The 21,604-nt window shown below is 43.0% G+C and overlaps 1 protein-coding gene across 4 annotated transcripts in view; it reads right to left on the bottom strand.

Annotated features, from left to right (window-relative positions):
• The window catches only part of Smarca2 (SWI/SNF related, matrix associated, actin dependent regulator of chromatin, subfamily a, member 2), a 170,702-nt gene that overhangs the window by 134,880 nt on the left and 14,218 nt on the right, over positions 1 to 21,604 (bottom strand). For all 4 annotated transcript variants that reach the window (XM_021151582.2, XM_021151584.2, XM_029472470.1 and 1 more), the window contains exons 2-5: positions 21,100 to 21,360; positions 16,978 to 17,107; positions 9,786 to 10,250; positions 459 to 720 (exon numbers count right to left, since the gene is read on the bottom strand). In XM_021151582.2, the coding sequence (XP_021007241.1) occupies positions 459 to 720; positions 9,786 to 10,250; positions 16,978 to 17,107; positions 21,100 to 21,324 (1,082 nt within the window). In that variant the 5' untranslated portion in view covers positions 21,325 to 21,360. The remainder of the gene's footprint in view (positions 1 to 458; positions 721 to 9,785; positions 10,251 to 16,977; positions 17,108 to 21,099; positions 21,361 to 21,604) is intronic.

Below are 21,604 nucleotides of genomic sequence, written 5' to 3'. Positions count from 1 at the left end.
GAAGCAGTAAGCTTCTAAGTACTGCTCAAACTGGCCCATGAGCTGGGCCAGAGTTCTGAAGGATGGACCCAGACAACATACTCAACATGACTATCTAAGTCATCAGTTGTTCCAGAACACAAAACCGGACCATCTCATAATCCTAGTGTGAGGTGACACGCCCTGAGATTCAGGAACTCTGGGCTGGGCTTTTGATCGGTGTATTCTAAGCACCTTGGCAAGCAGACAGACCGGGTGGGTAAACGTTTCTGGCCAAATGGAAGAAAATCAGCCTGTCCTACTCAACAACACATAAGGACCGGCACAATGGCATATGAACTTACTCTACAAATGTTCTGAAACCATGGTCACAGCCTAAGTCCTCTTTGCCCTCTCTTCACCCCTCCCAGTGTCCCCATGAGGTCACTGCCCCACGAGGCAAGTGTCACCCCCTGGTCCTGGGAATGGCCTGGCGCTACCTGTACTCTCGTTCCTGCAGGATCTCCACCGGGTCCAGGCCTTGCGGTTTCTGGATGGGGCTGATGCGGCTCTGCTTCTGTTGCAGCTGTAGGACCGGAGATGGCTGCCCTGGGGCGGGCTGCTGCACCGAGGGCCCGGGCACTGCTGTGGCCGTGGGCTGGACGGCGGCCTGGGGTGCGGGTGAAGGTCGTCCGCTTGGTGCTGGTGCTGATAGCTTCTGCGGAGTGCTCTGGCCACTCAGCAGTAGCTCCGGCCCGGGGCCTGTGAGACAAAGGGGACATAAGCAGGACAGGTCAGATGGAAGGACCCCCTGCTGACCATACCTATCTCTCCTCCATCCATCAATCACTACCTAGGGTCTGAGGCTGCCATTGTCTTAAACTCAAGAGATGACTAATAGAGGGCACAAAGGAAGGAAAGAAATGATGGGCAGGGGTGAAAGAGAAAAAGTGGCCTAGCATGTATTCCACGGGAAAATGGCACGTACTAATGAATATTGTCAAAATATCCACACACACAAAAAAATGACTCCTCGTTGTAATAAATCAAGGAAATGACAAAGTGGCTTTTTAACGCCACATTCTGCAGTAGGTTTGTTGTTGCTTAAGAATCACAGGTGGGCCGGGCATGGTGGCACACGCCTTTAATCCCAGCACTCTGGAGGCAGAGGCAGGCGGATTTCTGAGTTTGAGGTCTACAGAGTGAGTGCCAGGACAGCCAGAGCTACACAGAGAAACCCTGTCTAAAAAAAAAAAAAAAAAAAAAAAAAAAAAAAAGAATCACAGGTGGATTCAAACTCCAAAAAAGAACGAATTCTACAATATTCAGATGCAATGGGTGTGGCCCCAAGGTCTCACTTTGCAAACTGCTGATAAGTTCCTATAAAACAGGCCTCTGTCCCAACCGCTATGGGATCCAGTGCCTAGGGCTAAAATAGCTAACTGGGGACTAAAAGAGGTTCATCCTTCCCTTAGCAGCTCTGAGAGCTTATTTCAGGCTTAGTTATAGTGAATCCGAGGAAGTAAATCTTACCTTAATTACATTATTAAAGTATTCCTAAAACTACTCAACATTAGGGGTAAAATATGCTCATTTCCCCTAACAAAAATTAGCAAATATTAAGATTCAAGCAAATATTAAGATTTTATTTCTTCTTATCATCAGACGAGGGCATGCAATCTTTAACCTGTCTCTGAAGCTTGGCATGGCGGCCTAGACCTGTAATTCCAGCACTTCAGAAGTAGAGGCAAGAGTTGAATTCAAGAGTTGGTGGCCAACCTGGGCTATAGGAGACCCTGTCCCTAAGCAACAAAACAAATCTTTAAATATTGCTGAATTCAGTTTCAGCCAGTTTTCTGCATTAAGTTTTAGGAATTTCAATTAACTGCTGGATACAAATCTAAAATAAGAAGGGCTTCAATTCTCCCCCAGGTGAGTTCTCAGTTTCCTTAAAACTGAATACAATTAGTGAAGGTACCAGATGCATTAGTGCACTTTAAAAAAATAAAATAAACGAAGACTCTCACTCAGCAGATGCTAAAGCTACAAGCAGAATTCATCCAAGTATTTCTTATATCCTTCCTTAGGAAAAAAAAAAAATAACACAGCCATTAAACACAAAACTCATAGTCCAAAACTTCAGAGAGGCACAATAATTAACCACACAAAGGCATGCATTGTGGAAAAAGAAACACATTTCTTCAACTTCTGACAAATGCCATTTAGAGGACTTCAATGGCAATCCAGAGAAAGCCATAAGCAAACACCGTGACGTGAGGAACGTGAAGGATCAGTACAAAGGGCTTGGGGAAGCTTCAGCGCGCGCGTGTGTGTGTGTGTGTGTGTGTGTGTGTGTGTGTGTGTATACATACAGGTACCTCTCTCTCAATAGCTGGCACAGGCTGTTTTCCTTCCCTTCCAAAAATTAGGTAAAATTTCCCAAACAATATATACCTAGATAAGGTTTTTTTCTTTGTGTCTTCCCCTCCCCCAGGGTTTGTGTGTCTACCCTTGGCTGTCCTGGAACGGTTCTGTACCGCTTCCTGAGTGCTGGGATTAAAGGTGTATGCCACCACTGCTCTGCTAAAGTTTTTCCTTAAACTAATTTATAGTCCTGGTATTCTTGGGGATTGATTTTAAAAAGTTCTGGGGTGAAATTATGGCTCTTTATTTCTATGTCGAGGCTATATCATCATATAAAGTTGGTTTTTTTTTTCAACTAAATTTGTTTTGTTTTGTATTCTGAATGGGAGCTCTTTTACAAAATACAAAGATCTTCATTATGTGTTTTATTTAGAACTTTTTCCATCCATATTTAAGAAAGCAATTAAAGCCCGGATTTGTTAAGCACTGGTATACATTATGTGGGGCAGGTTTTAGAATACCTTTCCTGAGAGGTTTTTTAATTAAGGAATGTGTTTTCTTTTACACTGTCTTATGTATGACTAGTCAAATGACAGACAATATAGATTTCTAGTACTTACATATTTTTTTTATTTTTAATTAGATTTATTTATTGGGGGGCATGCATCCAAAGTGCATGTATGGAACATCAGAAGCCAATCTGCAGGAGTCAATGTCTTTCCACTGTGTGGGTTGTGGGAATCGAACTCAATCTTCAGACTTGGTGGCAAGAGCCACTGAGCAAGTAGAATTAAATATATTAGGCGCTGTGATCTTAGCACACTAAAGAACAAGCTTACTAGTGTCAAAGTCTCAGAGTAGAAATACTTTTTAGGAGAAGAAAATCTGGTAGTTATTGATAAAATAGTATTACAATGATTACTGTAAATTTCACCCTCAAAGTATTTTCTCTCTTTTCTAAGTTCAAAAGATAAAAAAAATCCCATGGGTCCAGCACCAGTACACACTCACTGCTGAGTCCAGCACCAGTACACACTTGCTTGTGAGTCCAGCACCAGTACACACTGGCTGCTGAGTCCTGCACCAGCACACACTCACCGGTTGCAATCCTTATCATTACCATCAACCCCCTATGTAGCAGAGGTACTAGTACCGAGAAGTACAAAGGCAGTACCTTCTAATGAAAGCAAGGTATTGTCAGCTGGTCATTTTGGGTTGCTGTGTCTCTATGATAAGGCTGATATGTCTCGTTAGCCTTATCCTGCTACACTGTCTGGTGGATTCATCCTTAATACTGAGGCACAGAGACCCAACCATAGACTTATGTATTCCAATGTCTAACTTAACAGCAGTAGTAAGGGCTAGAGAACACTTGCTCTTGCAGAGGACCCAGGTTCAACTCCCACATGGTATCTCACAACCATCCAGTTCCAGGGGATCTGAAGTCTCTTCTGACCTCCTCAGGCACCAGGCACACACACACAATGAACATACACACATGAAGACCAAACATTCAGACACATAAAACAAAATAACTCTCAAAAATATATATAACATAAGGTTGCCCTTTCCCCCAAAAGAAAGACAAATATTTCTGTAGCTCTATTACCCCACTGGCTGTGTGAGGCTGACCGCATTGCCAAGTCCTGTGTCTGCTTCATCATCTGCAGAACAGGGATGTTGATGATGATGCCTCTCTCACTAAGTGGTCATGAGGTTTCAGTAAGCTCACCGTTTCGTCTTTATTGATCAAGGACGGAGAGAAAAAATCTAATCTAATCACTGCACGCCACGCAACAGAAAACCCCATGACAAAAAGACAGCACTTTCGGAATCTGGGTACCCAATTAGCTGGCAACTTGGGGAGCTATTTTCTGGGCCAAATTTTAAAACATGTCTGCAGTTTCACACAACCCAGCGCAGATGCTCCTTGGGTCAGTGCACTCGCTGTGTGTACCCTGACAGCTGCTATCGGGGCTACTTAGGAACAAATTCTATTTCCTAGCTAAACCCAGATTTATTTACTGTGTGGGTCTGTTTTCTCCTCTCTCTGGCTGACTGTATAAATACAGTGATTTACAGAGTCTGGGAAATTCAATGGAGCTTCCTGTACTTATACTCAGGATGTGCGCACCATCTACTCAGCTCTGTGTCTGTCCTGCAGGACTTTTACAGAGAGCACTGGGACTCAGGCCACAAAATAACACCCATTGTGCACCAAACACCCGTGGTTTAGCTACCTAAGGCCTTTCCTGTCACCTTCAAACTCAACAAAGATTGAATTTTTAGCTTGTCTCTCCAATATGATCAGTGCCCAAAACGTAATCTACTTCAGCCCTTGTCTTAGGAACTAAAGTAGAACCTGTACTGCCTGGCTCTCCAGAAAGTGATCCAATCCCATCCCATCTGATGTGAAGTTAACAAGGCAACACACTTCCTAAAACACCTGCACCTCTGCCTCACCTGCACAGCATTTCTGTGCACTCATCCCACTCAGCACACAGGGCGATTAAGCAAATCACCACTCTGCATTAAAGAGAAATGTAAGTGATTCCTACAGGTTGGAAAATAAATAAATAAATGAAGTAAAGAACATTTAAACTGAGCAAACGTTTCAGATGCGTGCCTCCCCCCCCCCCCATGGGAGAACACAAGCATTTATTAAGATGAGCAGAGAACAAAACAAAACAAACAACCCACTTTCTTATTCTACCACTGTAAGGTTGTTCCTTCACCTTCCCCAAACCACAACTTTTTCAGTTCTCATTTTTATCCCGCTTTAATCCCTAAAAGAATCAAAGCCTAAAGAGAAATTTGTCTTCATCTGAGCGCTGCCCACATGAGCAAGGACAAGGCTCTGTTTGAGAAGTGGCCGCCGCTGCCATTGCCCCTGCCTCCTCCCGCACACATGCGCAGTGTACAGGAGGGCAACCGGCTATGGAACAATGTCACTTCCGGTGAGTACTAGCTCTTGAGTAAGTTTGGGGAAGGAAGACCAACTCAGCACTGTAACATGTTCTCTTTGTTCATGAAATACACTAGGAAAGGAGACAGAAGAATGGAAGAGACCTAACTACCTTAGGAGAAGTACATGCATTAAAAAATTTTTTCAGGGTGTTTATGAGCAAATACACTTTTTTTTAAAGGGTGAAGGATAGTTTAATACTGACTTTAAAAAAAATCTTTCCATTATTTAGGTTTATTCAAAATGTCTATAAAAAATGCCGTTATCCAATAAGGTTGTCTGTCCTTCTGTGTCAGATTTCTGCACAAGTTTTACAGGATCAACGCTCGTGGCAGCAGCAAGGACAACCTGCTCTATTGGAAAGAGATATTCCCTTTTCTCTTTCACCCATGGTCTTCTTGTCCTCTTGACCAGAAAACAGGGATCTGCCCAAACAAATACTTTCATTTCTTACTAAGCATGACAGCTGGGACATACAAAAGACATGAGCAGTGGGTGATAAAATTAAGTCCTCCTATTGACAGGGGGGTGGGCAATGGGGCAGGAATAGGCAAAGAGGTAGATAATTAAGAAGGTTACCCCATTTGTGGAAATGGCCCAGAAAAATTAAGGCACAGTTAGGTTCAGTTGACATGAAGTACTAGTGACAATGATATACTCAGATAACATAAACTTCTTCACCATTTAAATTTCACTACGCCATTCCCATCATTTGGCGGAAAGGCTTCTCAGATGAGGAATTCAGCATCCTACTTTCTTCATACTCTGGAATATTTTCCTGCTCAGTTGAGGTCATTGAAAAGCCGCTAATGCCTTTGGAGGCCTATGACGTGGCAGGTGATACCCCAAGACATGCTCCAGGCACCATGGATAATGCTCATATGACAAAATCCCACACATAGTTACCTCTCAGGAACTTCACTTTGTCCCCTCTGCTCTGCCCAGGTGCCAGCTATCTTGATGTAACCAGCTGGCCTCTGTGTAAAACCCGGTTGTTAAAACCAGTCATGCTCTAAGATGTGGGAAGCAGAGACAACCAGTTCTGTTAGCAGTGTGAAGTTGTGCCAGGAAGCTATGATCTCCACTCTTTATGCACAAGAGAGAAGGGCTCAGGCACCTCCCCCCTACACACACACACACACACACACACACACACACACACACACTCTGCAGATCCTTTCCCTGGTCTGTAGGATTTGGGAGAAATAGTCAAGAATATGAGCTTGCAAGTCACAACAGCTAGGGTCTGGATCTGAATGCACTCCATGCAGCAGAGGGAACGCATACCAGGGACACGACAGAGCACCAGCCAGCCAGCAGGTTCTCGGTGTCTAAGCCACACACAAAAGTCTTCCTTCTATTTGGCCAAGTTCTCTAGAGCTTTATATTTTACTGAGGGTTCAACTTGTCATTCCCATGTATGGAGTTTGTCGTGTCTTTTCCAAGGATACTATTTGGGTCCTCCATCTATCAAAAGGCTCTCTGCTGGCCACACAGAAATCTGGCTATGAAATAATCTTTTTCTTTAAAAACTCAACTCTAAACTGATAGCGCTGGCACATGCCTATCGCATTTAGAGACAGGCAGAATGCTACAGGTTCAAGGCTAGTTGAGGCTTCAAAGAAAGAACTTGTCTTAAAAATCACACGCACGGGCTGGAGAGATGGCTCGGCGGTTAAGAGCAATGACTGCTCTTCTAGAGGTCCTGAGTTTGATTCCCAGCAACCACATGGTGGCTTACAGCCATTTGTAATGGGATCCAATGCTCCCTTCTAGTGTGTCTGAAGACAGCTACATTGCACTCATATAAATAAAACAAATCTTTTTTTTTTAAATCACACACACACACAAAAGAAGGAAAGAAAAAACCACATTCTATATTCTAAATGTTTGTATCTCCCCAAATTCCTATGCTGGAATCTAAATCCCCAAGTAGGTGGTATTAGGAGGTAGAGAAAATGAAGCCATGAGGAAAAGCTCTCATGAATGAGACCAGTGACCATGTGAGAGACCACAGAGCTTCCTCACCCCCCATACTGTGAGAGGGTAGAGTACAGGTGCTTTCTGTGAACCAGAAAGCAAGGACTCACCACATGATAAAGTTGTCATCATACTAATAATGTCGGAAGTCCCAGCCTCAGAACTATGAGACACAACTCTCTGCTAGTTTTGTTTTGGGCTTCAGTTTTATGATAGGATGTCATACACCCCAAGCTGGGATTCAAACTCATGATATAACTGAATACATTATCTTCAGTGACCTTTCGGCCCTCCTACATGGACCTCCCAAGAGCTGGGGTTAGATATTGTATGCCACAGCTGGTTTAAGACACCCATTAAAAATTATTAACCTTTTGTGTGTCTATATGCAGTATATAAGTATGTGTGGGGAGGGGAGTGGGAGTCAGGAGGAATTTATGGGTCTTCTGTGTCCAACTCTATCAGTCTTTGCCTTATTCCCTTGAGAACTGAACATAGAGTCCGACTGGCAGCCAGCAAGTGCCAACAATCTTCCAGTCTCCCTACTAACCCCTCACCACAGTACCCAGATTATAGGTGCACACAACCATGCCTGATTTTTACACATGTTCTAGGGACTCGAACTCAGATCATAGCAAGGACCCTTACCCACTGAGCCATCTCCCCAGCCACTAGACTCACTTCTAATGTCAAACCTGTAAACTACAAGAGTTCATCTTCCTGGTGTCTCTATTTTTCAAAACTAAATCTACCGGAAAAGAAATGCTACCTGGAAAATTAAAATATTTAAATCAAATATACTAATCAGAATCCTTTCTCCTTACCTGAGTTCCTAAACCTAGGACAAACATCCCAAATTCATTGTTCTGATGGTTATTAGCTTGTCAGTTTACCCAAATGAGGGGAAGCCATTCCTTCATAGGAGATGGTACTTGTGTCTGGGGAACATTACAGTCTCCACTATCTAAAGCCCTGATAGCTAAACCATAAATTCTGTTTATCTAGTCCTTTTTTAAAATGTGATTGATTGATTGATTGATTGATTGAACGATTAGGAAAAGGGGTCATGTGTGCCACAGTGTGTATGTACAGTGGGTCAGGAGACAACTTTCTGGAGTCATTTCTCTCCTATCTTTATGTAGGTTCTAGGGATGAGACTCATGGTCCATCAGGCTTCCAGGATAAATACCTTCACCCCGGGCTATCTTGAGATGCATTCTTGAAATGCAACCTTCACAGAGGAGCACTTTAAAGCCCCTTGTACCTCTGGGTTCTGCCAACAAGAAGGAGCCATGTCTCCAGAAGATCATGCAGAGGACAACATGGGAGCCCTCTGTTATATAATCATAGCTTCAGATTTTTATCCCAAGGAGTCTAAGAAACAGGGTATGTGGATCTGTTACCCTGCTATAATAAATGTTACCAACGTTTCTATCATCCAAAGCCTATAATAATAAGAAGAATAGTCAGGTTTCCATGTCTATGAGCCCCAACTCTGTAAATTCAACTAGCCACAGATTAAAAAACACTCAGGGGCAAAAATGCATCTGTACTGAGTAGGTATAGATTTCTTTTTCTTGTCATTATTCTTTAAACGAGACAGTGTACCAACCATTCTGATAGCATTCATGTTGTAGTCTGTATTTCTCCTGAATAATCTACAGATGATAAAGTACACAGAAAGGATATGCATAGTTTAAATGCAAATGCCTTACCACATTTCATATAAGGGACTTGAACATCACGGATCTCGGTATCTATCCACTGGGGTCCTAGAAGCAATCCGCTTTCAGACACCAAGGAATGACTGTAATTTGAAGGATAATCACACCTGGGAGATCTACTTTATATTCTCATGCCAGAAACCATGTTGTGTCCTCTGAGAAATTGGGAAGCAACTTCCTTCTGAATGGTGAGAATGAGATCTGTGACCCCACCTCCTTGTGGCTCTGTCAGAAAACTCAACTCCTCTTTGAAGCTTAGCCATGGTAACTGCAGGGGGCTGTTGTGGGCTCTACATCCCTGACCTGGAGATTCTTGCTTCTTTTTAAAATTTCCCACATTTTCAGCTTTCTTATTTGATATATTTTTTTTAAACATCAAGTGCATAAATGTTATTCCAACAAACAGGGTAAGAAATAAATAAATCAACAAATATTGAAAGACTCAGTTGGGGGCCAATTTGAGCAGGGAGTTCTACAGCTGAATGCAGAGGAAACAAGGCTGCCTAACCTGGAGTACACTGATAGGCTTTCAAGCAACCTTGTACATCTTAAAAGAGAATACAGGATCTTGGGTGAATGTGCTTCGTGTTTATATGTTTATGTGCTTTCTTCCACGGTTCCCAGCTTGCAGGAGGGTCTCCAATTAAAAAACACTGCTCTAGGACTCTTTATAGTAGGAACCAAGAACCTTAGCCAAACTCAATGGCTTCTACTAACCTAGTGCTTCTGTGTGCAAGAGGCTGCTTATGCAAGCTGGACCAGAATGATATTCATTTGGTTGTGTATTAACCTACCAGATGGTCGATTATAGCTAACAAGAGCTGGCTGCTGCTGCTGTTGCTGCTGCTGCTGGGGCTGTGCCTGAGCCTGCTGCTGAGGCTGCTGGGGCTGCTGTTGTTGCTGCTGGGGCTGCTGTTGCTGCTGCTGCTGCTGCTGTTGCTGCTGTTGTTGTTGTTGCTGCTGCTGCTGCATGCCAGGCAAGGTCCTTTTTCCCTGGACTGCCAGCTGCAGAGTTTCAGGGAGAGGCTGGCCTCTGGCCAACATTTTGTAAGCTAAAATCTGAGCTCGAAGCTGATGCAGCTGTACAGGACTGAAAGGCGAGGGACCTCTGTTAGGCTGGTTCATGGCCTGCAGATCTCCTGGGATGAGTGCCCCTGGCTGGCTCGGTGGCATCTGGGGTGGGGTTGGGCCTCCTCCAGATATAGGGCTGGAGACGTGCTCCGGGGCTCCCAAAGGAGACGGATGTGGTGACATATAACCTAAAATAAAAACATAATATCACAGGCTATAGCAAATGACTCGGGGGAGGGAGGTTATTCTTGAGTATTCTAATAATTTCCTAGTGCAGCACAACATGATAGAAACTTAAGGTATTAACAAGTTAACAATTACATATAATTTAGAAGTTTAATCCACAATATAGTCTTTCTATATATTAAAACTATCTAATAGGTACATCATTAAAAAGGTCAAAGGAACAGGTAAAGATAACTTTATAGCAGTTTATTTAACACCCACAAGACTAGCATTTCCAAAAAGAGCTACTGTGTATTCTTTTTTCATAATAGGTCTTTGGTGTCCTGTATTTCATGCTCACAGAACATCTGGATTTCTCCAGCCACATCTCAAATGATCAATAGCCACTTGTACCCTAGAAGGCAAACTGAGTGGTTGTTAGCCACCTGCAGGAACAACGACGAAGGGCAGTATTCTACATTAGAAGTAGCTCCAAGCCATTCACTGCAACATGAAGAGGTCTACCGTGGCTCTGTATAGAATAGACAGTGTCTTATGAAGAAATCAAGTATTATTTGCTTGATTATCATGCAAGCTGTGACTAACTGGCAATTACAGTCACTGTGCAGTGGCAGCACACAGCATCTCAACTGAGTTGGTCCAGAAACAGGCTAAGCCAATTACTGAGCAGGTAATTTATATGGGAGGTACCGGGGCACTGAGAGGAATATGGAGACGTAATATATGGGAGGGAAGATAGCCAATAAAAAAGACGCATTACCAAGCCAGCTGTTGCAGCAGGCCTTGAAGATTAATCCACTGCAGAAGCTTTGGGATAAAAGATAAATAAACTACCTAGGCTTATTCCAGGGATGGGGGTTAGGAAGCTAGAGCATTTGACTCCTATTGTATGGGTCACTGGTGAAATCACTAGTCTCACTAATGCAGTAGGGGTCATAGGACACTATTCCACAGTAGGTAAGGCAGGCATCACCAATCAGAAGTGAATTAAGATGATGATGACAGCCAACCAGGCAGGTGTAGGCACAGGGATGGCAGAAGGACCAAAGCACATCAGGGAGAGCATCATATACTGCCAATATCAACCCGCTGTACAGCCCTTTGAAGGAAAATTCTGTTCTTCATATTCTGTTCTTTCCTATTCTCAGGTAAGGCTCCAGAGGCTCAGAGCGAGTCACTCAATGTCACACAAGTAAATCTTTGTAGCATAGCTTGTTTTAGTTGCTTGGCTGGTGGTTGTTTTTGTTTGTTTGTTTGTTTGTTTGATGGTGGTTGGTTGGTTGTTTTTTGAGACAGAGTTTCTCTGTGTAGCCCTGGCTGTTCTGGAACTCATTCCATAGACCAGGTTGGCCTCAAACTCACAGAGATGCCTGCCTCTACCCCCTAAGTACTGGATTAAAGACATGCATCACCACCGCTGGGCCTATAGCTCAGGTTTTAAAGTCGAATCTGTCTGGATCTAGTGGCACACACTCAATAATCTACTCTACATTTTCTTATGTCAAAATACATCGGGTATTTAAAATTTCAAAAATCTCCAGGCATAACACTAGGGATAGCCTGAGACAATGGAAGGCACTGACTTGGGTTCTAACATAGCAAACGGAGGAAATGAAGAATATTATTCTGAAGGAAGAAATGTCAAAACACAGAGAAATTTCAAGGGAAGCATTTCAGAAGATGGCGTGCTAAACAATACCCTCAAAAACATATGACCGAGTGTTGTCAGAGGGAGACCTGGGATGGAAAAAGGTACCAAATGGCTACTGCAATCCAACAGCTGCCTTCAGTTCAAACAAAGGACTAATTTTAATAAAGTGAAGGAGTCCCAAGGCAGACGAGGACAAACACAGGCGAAAAGACTTGATCCTTTGGTGAGCCTGTGTTTGATGATTAGTGTAAAGGTCACCACAAGCCTGGCTACTAGGGGCAGGCTGTGGGTTTGAACCCATGTCAAGTCTGTATAAAAGAGTTCCATGACCACAAAGATCCAGAGGTGGGTGACCCCCAGAGACCACCACCATCCTGAAGCCAGGAGAAAAGAAATGACAGTTACTTTTATCTGTGATGTTGCTATCCGGAGGGGAAAAAACAAATTAACACAATCCCCTGAAAAGAGTTGGTGTTCTTCTATTGATGATTAAGAAGTGAAACACCAGGTGGGGAACTCCTACCCAAGAGGGGGACTACTGGGTCTCAATACCCAAATCCCTACTTCATGTGGGAGCATACAACATCAGAATTGGGGTTCTAATTCTAGTTAGTTATCTATGAAAGCAAGCCAAGGAAGTCTCCCTGAAGACAGCCTGTTAGACTGCCAGCATAAATATTCCATTTGTTACCACTCCAATATGTTACTATTTATAACAATAAGTAGGGTATCAATAAGTTTCTTAACTTCTGCCGTTGATATTTTTTTTTTTTGCTGTTCATGAAGCTGATATTCACCCTTTAATTATAAGCTGATCAAAATGGCTATTCACTAAACATCTCTTTTCACAACTCTGAATCTAGTATAAGAAGGAAAACTTATATTTTCATAGTAGGAAGATATGACTCAAGGAGTTAAGATGAGTCACTAGTCTTCTGTGGCCCACCCAGTTTTCCTCGTTTTCTAAGCTGTCAGGTATAAGGTGATCCACAAGTCACAGAATTCCTGATACAAGGTCTAAAATACTGGACAAACACATATAAACTCAACTGTATAATGTAGCATAATGAACCCATTTTTTTTTAAATGTATTTATGTATTTTATGTATGTGAGCACACTGTCTCTCTCTTTAAACAAACCAGAAGAGGGCATCAGATCCCATTACAGATCATTGTGAGCCACCATGTGGTTGCTGGGAATTGAACTCAAGACCTCTGGAAGAGCAGTCAGTGCTCTTAACCACTGAGCCATCTCTCCAGCCCTTGAACCCATCTTTTAAGTCACATATAAAGCTTTGCTATGAGGTTGAGCTAAGATCAAGTATACATTACAAATATGTGACAACTGCATTGAAGAGATGAACTCAAAGCTCTGGGAGCCAAACAAAAGAACCTGCAACAGACAGCTGCAGAACGTAGCCCAAAGGCCTAGATACTGGACAAAGGTTTGGGCCTCACCTCGCACACCTGGGCGGCAGCAGACTTTAGAAGATGTGATAGCTACTAAAGAGTTAAATAACTGGGGATGTGCTACTGAAGAGGATATTAGGACTCCAGTCTCTTCTTGTCTATCCGTGTCTGCTTCTGAGGTGCTAACAGGTAAGCAGGCCTCCTCCACCCCACTGTTCTTTCTATAAGATACTCTGCCATGTCAGACCTAGGTTCAGAGAGCCAAGATGGATGGAAAGATTTGCAACTGAGCCAATATAAACGTTCCCTCCTTCCAACTGGACTGTCTGGACTATTTTGTAACAATAATGAATAGCCGACCAACACACCTGGCCACCGAGAAATCACCGCAGGAAAGCAGTGGTAAGTTTGACAAGAAGGAAACTGGCAGAATCAACTTCATATGGCAGGATCAATCAATAGAATGAGAAATTTTGCCTCAAATTTGATAGAAAGAAGCCGAGGGTCGGAGGAAATTGTTTCCCAGAATTTACAGAAGATGTTAATAGAATCATTCTGTCACTGTGACATTAAAAATGTGACAGCGGCTTAGCTACAATGAAAGGGATTTTTTTTTTTCTGACATGAGTAGCATCCCATAAAACTTGAGGGAAAACAGATTCTAAATGATGCATCAGCATAACATATTTTGGTAATTATCCTTAGTTGAGAAAACAGAGAGAAGACATGGCCTCCGAGTAAATAGCCATTTGTGTGAAGATGACACTGTTGCCACAGATACCACTCTTCTCAACGTTGTCTTTGATTTACTCATCCAAAAGGGTCACAAAAAAGGCAGGTTTCCTTCACTGGTCTTCAAGAGTCACCGTCTCCTTAGTTTCACCTTGTCTTGGAGGGAAGCAGTAAGTTCTCTCCAATTATTAATCTCAAATTTCTAAGAACTAGTTTTATATACATTTTCTACATACAACAACATATGCATGTATTTAGATTATATATATACACACACTGTGTGTGTGTGTGTGTGTGTGTGTGTGTGTGTGTGTGTCTGTCTGTCTGTCTATCTATAAAAACATTCTTAGTCCACTGTGTTAAAAATTAAAAATGTTATCTTTGGGACTATGAGGCACACAAGTATTTACTGTGGGAACTGGTTTTGCCTTCCAAGCAATGCCCTAAAATACCCTAAACTGTGTTCTGAATTAGTTAAAGCTAGCAGCCGTCTCACCAATACGAGACTTCCCTATAGCTGTCAGTTTAGAAAGATGTTTCCACAATGGGATTTTAAAGGTACATTCAATTTACCAGGTCAAAATTCTTTTTAGATCATTATGTAAAATGGAAATGCATTCTACCAACACTGCTGTATTTTGAAAACATTCACTCCCCAGTCTACAGAACACTTTGCGATTTTATGGAATATTACATGCTAGTTCTAACTCCATTGACTGAATGAAGGTCCTCCTACTTCCATGTAACTAAACACTGATAGAATTTATATAAAAACAGAACTACTTAAAAGCGCGGGGGGTGTTGCATGTATGATTTGTCTCTGTATCTAATGAAACAGCGTGTGCAGAGTGGTCGAGAGCGGTCGAGAGCATTGCTACCAAGCAGGAGAACCTAGAGGTAAAGGAAATAATCCTAAAGGAGAAGAAGAGTCAAGCTACCAGAGAATTTTCAGGAGAAGCAAATGTGAAACTGTTCTCAATTATAAAATCCAGGTGTCTTTATTTGTTCCTTCAGGGGCACTCACACAGCGCCAGTCACTTCTAGAAGTCTGGCAAGGCCAGGAGCAGAGAAAGTTGAATCATCTGGGTTTAGGAGTTACTGCCTGCAGTTCAGCCATACCTTCCAGGTACTGAAACTGAGGTCTCATTATCGCTACGAGTACACATGGCCCCTTAGAATTTAAGTGATGAACCTAGAGGTGCCGCTACAATCCATTCTCAAACTTCTCCTTCCTATCCTGCAAAAGGCCTCACTCCTCTGATTCTCCTCCATAGGTCAAGGTTTCACCAGTCATCTGGGATAATTATGCTCGCCTGCTACCAAGACTCTGATCAGACCCTGGGATGTTCAAGACCATAGATAACAGCGGAGGGGCACTCTAATGTCAGCCTCTGGGACCTGCTTATTTAGTTTGGAAAAAAAACAACTGTGAGCATGTTTCTCTAAATCCTCACAGCCCAGTCTTTGCTGTGGTGGACCCCACTGTAAACAGAGGAAAAACTGAAACACACTTAATTACAGGAAAGTATGTTCAACATATAAGCCACAGGTATCCTGGAAGAAGACCGACATACCAGTGTCAATTGGCACTAGATTAATGCACAGGCCTTATATGCAAAGCCAGCCAATTGGTGATTCTGCATTCAGACTATGGGTATTTTAATGACTGAAGCGGTTTAATATCCCTTCAGTATCAGCAAAGGAAGGACACATGACATAGATGACAAAAAGGAGAAAAGAAATTCACATACTGATTAGCTATGGTGAGGGGTAGAATTGTGTTGCTACCCACAAAGAAACACAGATATCCTATCCTCTTTATCTGTGAGTGCGACCTCATTTGGAAGCAGGGCCATGCAGGCGTCACCAAGTTAAGGTGAAGCCTTACTAGATTAGGGTCCACCTTGATCAAGTGTCAAAAAGAAAGAGCTGGATACAGAGACAGCCAGTGAAAATGCCTTGTGGTGACAAAGGGGGTGGTGGGGTGGACTAGAGTGTATAAGTCTAGGAATGCCAAGTTTTATTGGCAACCAGCAGAGGTGGGGAGGAGTCTCCTCTGAAGCCTTAAGTGACAGTGGTCTCTCCTGATACCTTGCTCATGAACTTTTAACCACTAGATCTACAAAAGGATAAATTTGTTTTGGGCCACTAGATTCACAATTATTTGCTATGGCAAGCCTAAGGAGACCTATAGAGGCACTGACCAGCAATGCCAGGTGGTTTTGCTGCCAGAAAATGTTACCTTTGACCCAGGGTGTGAGTGTCAACTGAAGGGATACAGGTGTTTGCTTCATCTTACTTTTCCAGCTATGCTATTGGTGCTGGAGAGATCTAGATTCCTTTTTATGCCTATCAATTACTGGCTATGTATACTCAGAGAAAATAAGGAAATTCCCCAAGCTTTAGGTCCCCCAGTTGGGATGGGAGTGACATCATTTACAAGATCAAAATAAGGACTCTCAATAAATGACACGAAGCTCCTGGATGCATTGAGCTGATAAAATTATTAGGAGTTAGGAAATACAATTCCCCAAATGAATAATAATGATATCTTGTTGGGTGAAACGGGTGGTAGATATGGAGATATAGATATAGAAAAGGCAAGCTAACTGGGGTGAACCATCTTTAGACTCCTAGGTTAAAACTATTTCTAAGCCGGGCAGTGGTGGCGCACGCCTTTAATCCCAGCACTTGGGAGGCAGAGGCAGGTGGATTTCTCAGTTCGAGGCCAGCCTGGTCTACAGAGTGAGTTCCAGGGCAGCCAGGGCTACACAGAGAAACCCTGACTCGAAAAAAAAAAAAAAAAGAAAAAGAAAAAGAAGAAAAAGAAAAAGAAAAACAAACGAACAAACACTGTTTCTAAATTACTACTAGGAAAGACTGATATCTCTTTAATATGGTATGAAGACAAAATCTAATGTACAGTGGCCACCAACCTTGGCTGTGCTGGTCCATGGGGCTCTGTGGAGGGCCCATTCCTGGGTGTGGTGGGCGCATGCTGGTGCCCTTCATGGATCCACAGTGGACATCTTCTACAATCCCTTTGTCATGTATCCCATCCATGGGCTGAAACATGTAAAGGCTATCCATTAGAGACCTCTTTAAGGTACATTATTTCTAGCAAGACTATCAAAAGTCATCCCCAAAGGCTTTAAAGATATGACACAACCATTCACTGTCCATCCTATGGACCTATATTTTTATGCTTCATAAGTAAAAATAGGAAGAGATATTATTACACCAATAGGACCAGCAAAACCATCTCTAAGTCAAAAAAAAATAAGGCGTTAGAAATGGTTGAATTTCATTCATTAGCCAATGTCACAACCTCCCAATTAAGAAAAAAGTAGACAAAGCTCTCTCTCTCTCTCTCTCTCTCTCTCTCTCTCTCTCTCTCTCTCTCTCTCTTTCTCTCTCTCTCTCTCATACCTCTGTAAATAGCCTTGAAACCCGTTACATATTGAACTTATTCTGGAGTCCAAATGAAGGCTATGGGAAATGGTCGAGGTGACCCATTTTCCTGGTCATTTTTCCTCACAGGAGGAGTGAACTAAGGAAAGTTACAAAGTTGAACCAGAAGGTTCCATGGCAGTTGGGAAGAGAAGAACATACGGGGCAGCGAAGCGAAGGGGGTGGAGACTGAAAAGGAGAGCGTGAACAGCAGAGAAAGCTGCTGCTGCCAAGGAAGGGGAGCCAGGAGAGGCTAAAGGCACGGGCTGGAAGTAAACACCAAGCTCGGGGATGGCACACTGGACCCGGGCCCCAGAGCATGACAGACATACAATGAATGGCTATTGAACTGATGTTAATCCAATCCAGAACCGGGCCAGGGAGCATGTGTTTGGAAAGGGAAAAGTCTATTCTTCCCCCAAACTGTAATAGCAATTTTCAAAACAGCCTGAAAGGAACGTTTCCAAGAGTTTATAAAAACCAAATGACTCCAAGCAAGAAAAGGCTGAGTGTTTGCAGTTTTGGAGAAAAGAAAGTTAATTTCTGCAGAGTCAAAAGCATGCACTTGAAAAGAGGGAAATTTTTACCATAAAGAGGATGTTCAGAAGAAAAATGGGAAGAATGTGGTATAAAGAGTGTCAGTTGAGTCTGTTAAGTAGTAATAATAGAGAGGAAATCAAAGCCACGCAGCAGATGTATTTAGGCCGCTTGTTTACTTATTTTCAGTGATGTTGAAAAGCCCAGGCTCAGAGGGAGCTGGAGGAGGAAGACAAGGAACACAGCGGCCTGAAAAGGGAGGAAGAAGAAAGTGGAGGCATCTGGCCAGCAGGTGTGTGCTCTGTGGGTTCACCCAGGTCCTCACGCAGACAGCTATCTGAGGGGCTGCAAGGGAGGAAAAGCAAGGGGCGAAGTCAGCAAGGCTGAAAGAGAAAAAAAAACACCAAAGCCCACAGGTAAGACAAACACAGAGCAGAAGGAAGCACACAAGCTCAAAACAAAAAAAAAGAGTGTACTGGATATGAGAGATGGAAAGAACGTAGGAAAGAAACCTTGGGTCAGAAGAGATGCTAATCAATAAAACGTCCCAAGAGAAAAGGCAGGACGGAACTAACCCTCACCCGCATACTTAATTTTTAGATGTTTCAATCACAAAGGTTAGCTAAACATGTCCTCCACATTTTTCCTCAGATCATCCAGAGGTTTGATAACACACAAAGTCTACAAGGGTAGAACACATCTAGACTACACCTCCAAGTTGACATAACATGAGATGATTTGGTGACTTCAGTATGTCAAGGTGTCACCCCATAATAGGCTATGGGAAAGAAGAGCTTTAGTTCAGGAGATATTTGATGAGATAAGCAGGCACAGTGACACAGAGAAGGAAGGACGACGGGAGGGAGTTGAAGGACCTTCTGGGTTACAGAGCGATGTCCAGGTCAGCAGGAGGTACGCAAGACTCTATATCAAGCAAACAAACAAGCAAAAGTGGGGAGGGATACAAACTTGGGAATACTGCAGACACATTATTGAATAAAAAGAGGAATAGAGAATAATAGAGATAGTATGGTTCTATGATGAGAAAAAAAGAAACTGTCTGTGCAGACCTGTTGCTGATGCTGTACCTATGACAGAGTATGGGTAAAGTGGCACGTGGAATGCATGTACAACTGTTCCCTTGGTTTAATTATCTCCTTTATCTTGGTCATGTTCCACTTTTTACAATAAGCACATACTACTTTCCCAATAATAATTTGCACTTGGGCGTCCTAAGGCCCTATCTTGAAAAAGACTTAGGGTCCGATAAAATGAGGAAAGACCAGCCCCTTTCTCAATGCTTTTGTTTTAATCAAGTATCTTCTATCAAATTGTCTACCATAATGGTTAACTTAATATGGCACCTTGAATTAGCCACAGGTATCCATACTACTTGGGTGAGCAGCATTTCAGGGTTTGTCTGGAAGGGGTTTTCCAGGTGGGATTAGCATTTGAATGTAAACTGAAGAAACAGAGGTGCCCTAGCCTAAGTAAGCAGCAGGCATCATCCCACAAGAACAGAGCTGGGAGACAAGGAAAGAGGGTCAGGAGGAGGCCTGTCTTCTGACCTAGGCTGGAAGTGTGTGTCCTAACTTTGATTAAGGCTTACAGGATTGACTTTTCTGATTCCTAGGCCTCCAGACTCGGATGGGAACTAAACCACTTCTCCATCCTGCTGACCATAAACTGTGTGACCTGTCAGCCTGCAGAATCACATGAGCCAATGAACTCCTCAGCAAAAACCTTGAATCTCATTGGTTTTGTTTCTCCAGAGATCCTGGATATATCTGCTGCTATGCATATGTATATGTATATGCTGCTATGCAATATCATCTACAGGGGCGTAAAACCTCTACTGGTCTCAGGAGACAAGACCTTCAAGTAAAACAGGGTACCCTTGTAGGTTTTCTTCGGTTACTGCTAACCCTCAAAGCAAACAGTCTAAGAAGAGCTTTCTTTCTCAGAAAAGCTATCCTTAGTACCTCTTAGAAGGGCTCTGCGCTGAACAATAGCCATGTAATGATCATCTTCCAGGCAAGTATCGAGGTCTCATAAACAGGGTGGCTAGACACTATTCTGGGATTGAACAAGAAGATCTTCTGAACAGAGGATCCCCAAGACTCCCACTGCAGCTCGCTCAACACACTGGCCACAGAACAGGATTGCTGAGACTCTGAGACCAACCTGACCGATCTATGCATCTCAATCAAGCAATCAAGAATGAATTCCCCATAAACTACTTAATTTTAATAAAGCCCTTTGAAAACATACGTTCTAAAGATTTATTTATTTGTGGGTGTGCTGGCGTGCAGGCGCGCATGCTCACCCATGCTATCTAGCGTGACAACATACGGGGGTGCCGAAGAGGACATCACTTCACTAAAGCTGCAGTTATAGGCCAGTGTGAGCTGCCCAATGGTAGTGTTTCACGTGCTCTTAGGTGCTGCTGCTGCGCTCTCTCGCTCTCTCTCTCTCTCTCTCTCTCTCTCTCTCTCTCTCCAGGCCCTGAAATGCCTTCAGAAGACAACTTTCACCTTCACTCTTACAGATCTAGTTTCATCAAATAAATTTCAACATTTGTAGGGAGGACTAATTTCTAATATATTAATTTGTGAGTGATATAAAGTACACAGGAGGTGAGGGAAGGAGGTCTCCCTTACTGAGATACGTTCACCAAGACAAAATACCTTTAACCCACCAATCCCCAAACCTGTCCAAATTGCATGGTGGACCTTTGTGTTTGAAAAGACAACTTCTCGATTACTGGGCCATGCGTAACAGTAAAAAAATACAGCAGTAGAAGTGTTTTACACCAGTTTGGGGATGGTTTTTGTTTTAGATTGCGCTTGGTTGTGGTTTGGTTTTGGTTTTTATAAGATCCAGATTGCTCTCTAATGCACGATCCTTTTGCTTCAGTCTCTCAAGTGCTGGGATTATAGGAATGTTTTTAATAACATGCAAGTTAACACAAATTTCTAGCTAGATCCTTATGCTACCAGCAGGAGAAAGCTCAGAGTCATCAGAATGCCTGAGAAGACAGGTCAAGAGGGAGAAAGGGCACAGACTCTTACCTTATGTAATTGGTGCATGCCTTCCTGTGGGAAGTCTGCAGAGCCCATCGTTGACAGAGGATGTGAGACGCTGGGAGGTCCGGGACTGGGACCCATCATGCTGTGCACAGAACCTGGGGATGGTCCTGGTCCTGGACTAGGCCCCAGAATTGGTCCAGGAGAGGGTCCAGGCCCCGGGGAGGGCCCAGGATGGGGCATTGCTGCTGGGTCTGTGGGTGTGGACATCTAGGTCTCCTGGCTCTGCCAGTTAGCAGAGTGACACTAAGTTGGAGAGCAGGAAGAAAAAGAAAGAAAGAAATGTTTTAAACATGATGTTAAGGTCCAAATAAAACAGTTGTTAAAATCTGATGGTGCCATTTCTGTAACTAACATCAAACAGAACTCCCTGGCCTCTTCCAGATGTTTGAATGAATGTGATATATAACCTTGGGCTCAGGTTTTATGGAGACCACTTGTTTTAAAAAACACATACATTAAATGATTCCCCCGAATGATAAATCACCCT

This window comes from Mus caroli, chromosome 19 (genome assembly GCF_900094665.2).
Source record: "Mus caroli chromosome 19, CAROLI_EIJ_v1.1, whole genome shotgun sequence".
Classification (NCBI taxonomy): domain Eukaryota; kingdom Metazoa; phylum Chordata; class Mammalia; order Rodentia; family Muridae; genus Mus; species Mus caroli.
The sequence above is the reverse complement of the archived record's forward strand: the minus strand, read 5'-3'. Positions and strand labels throughout refer to the sequence as shown.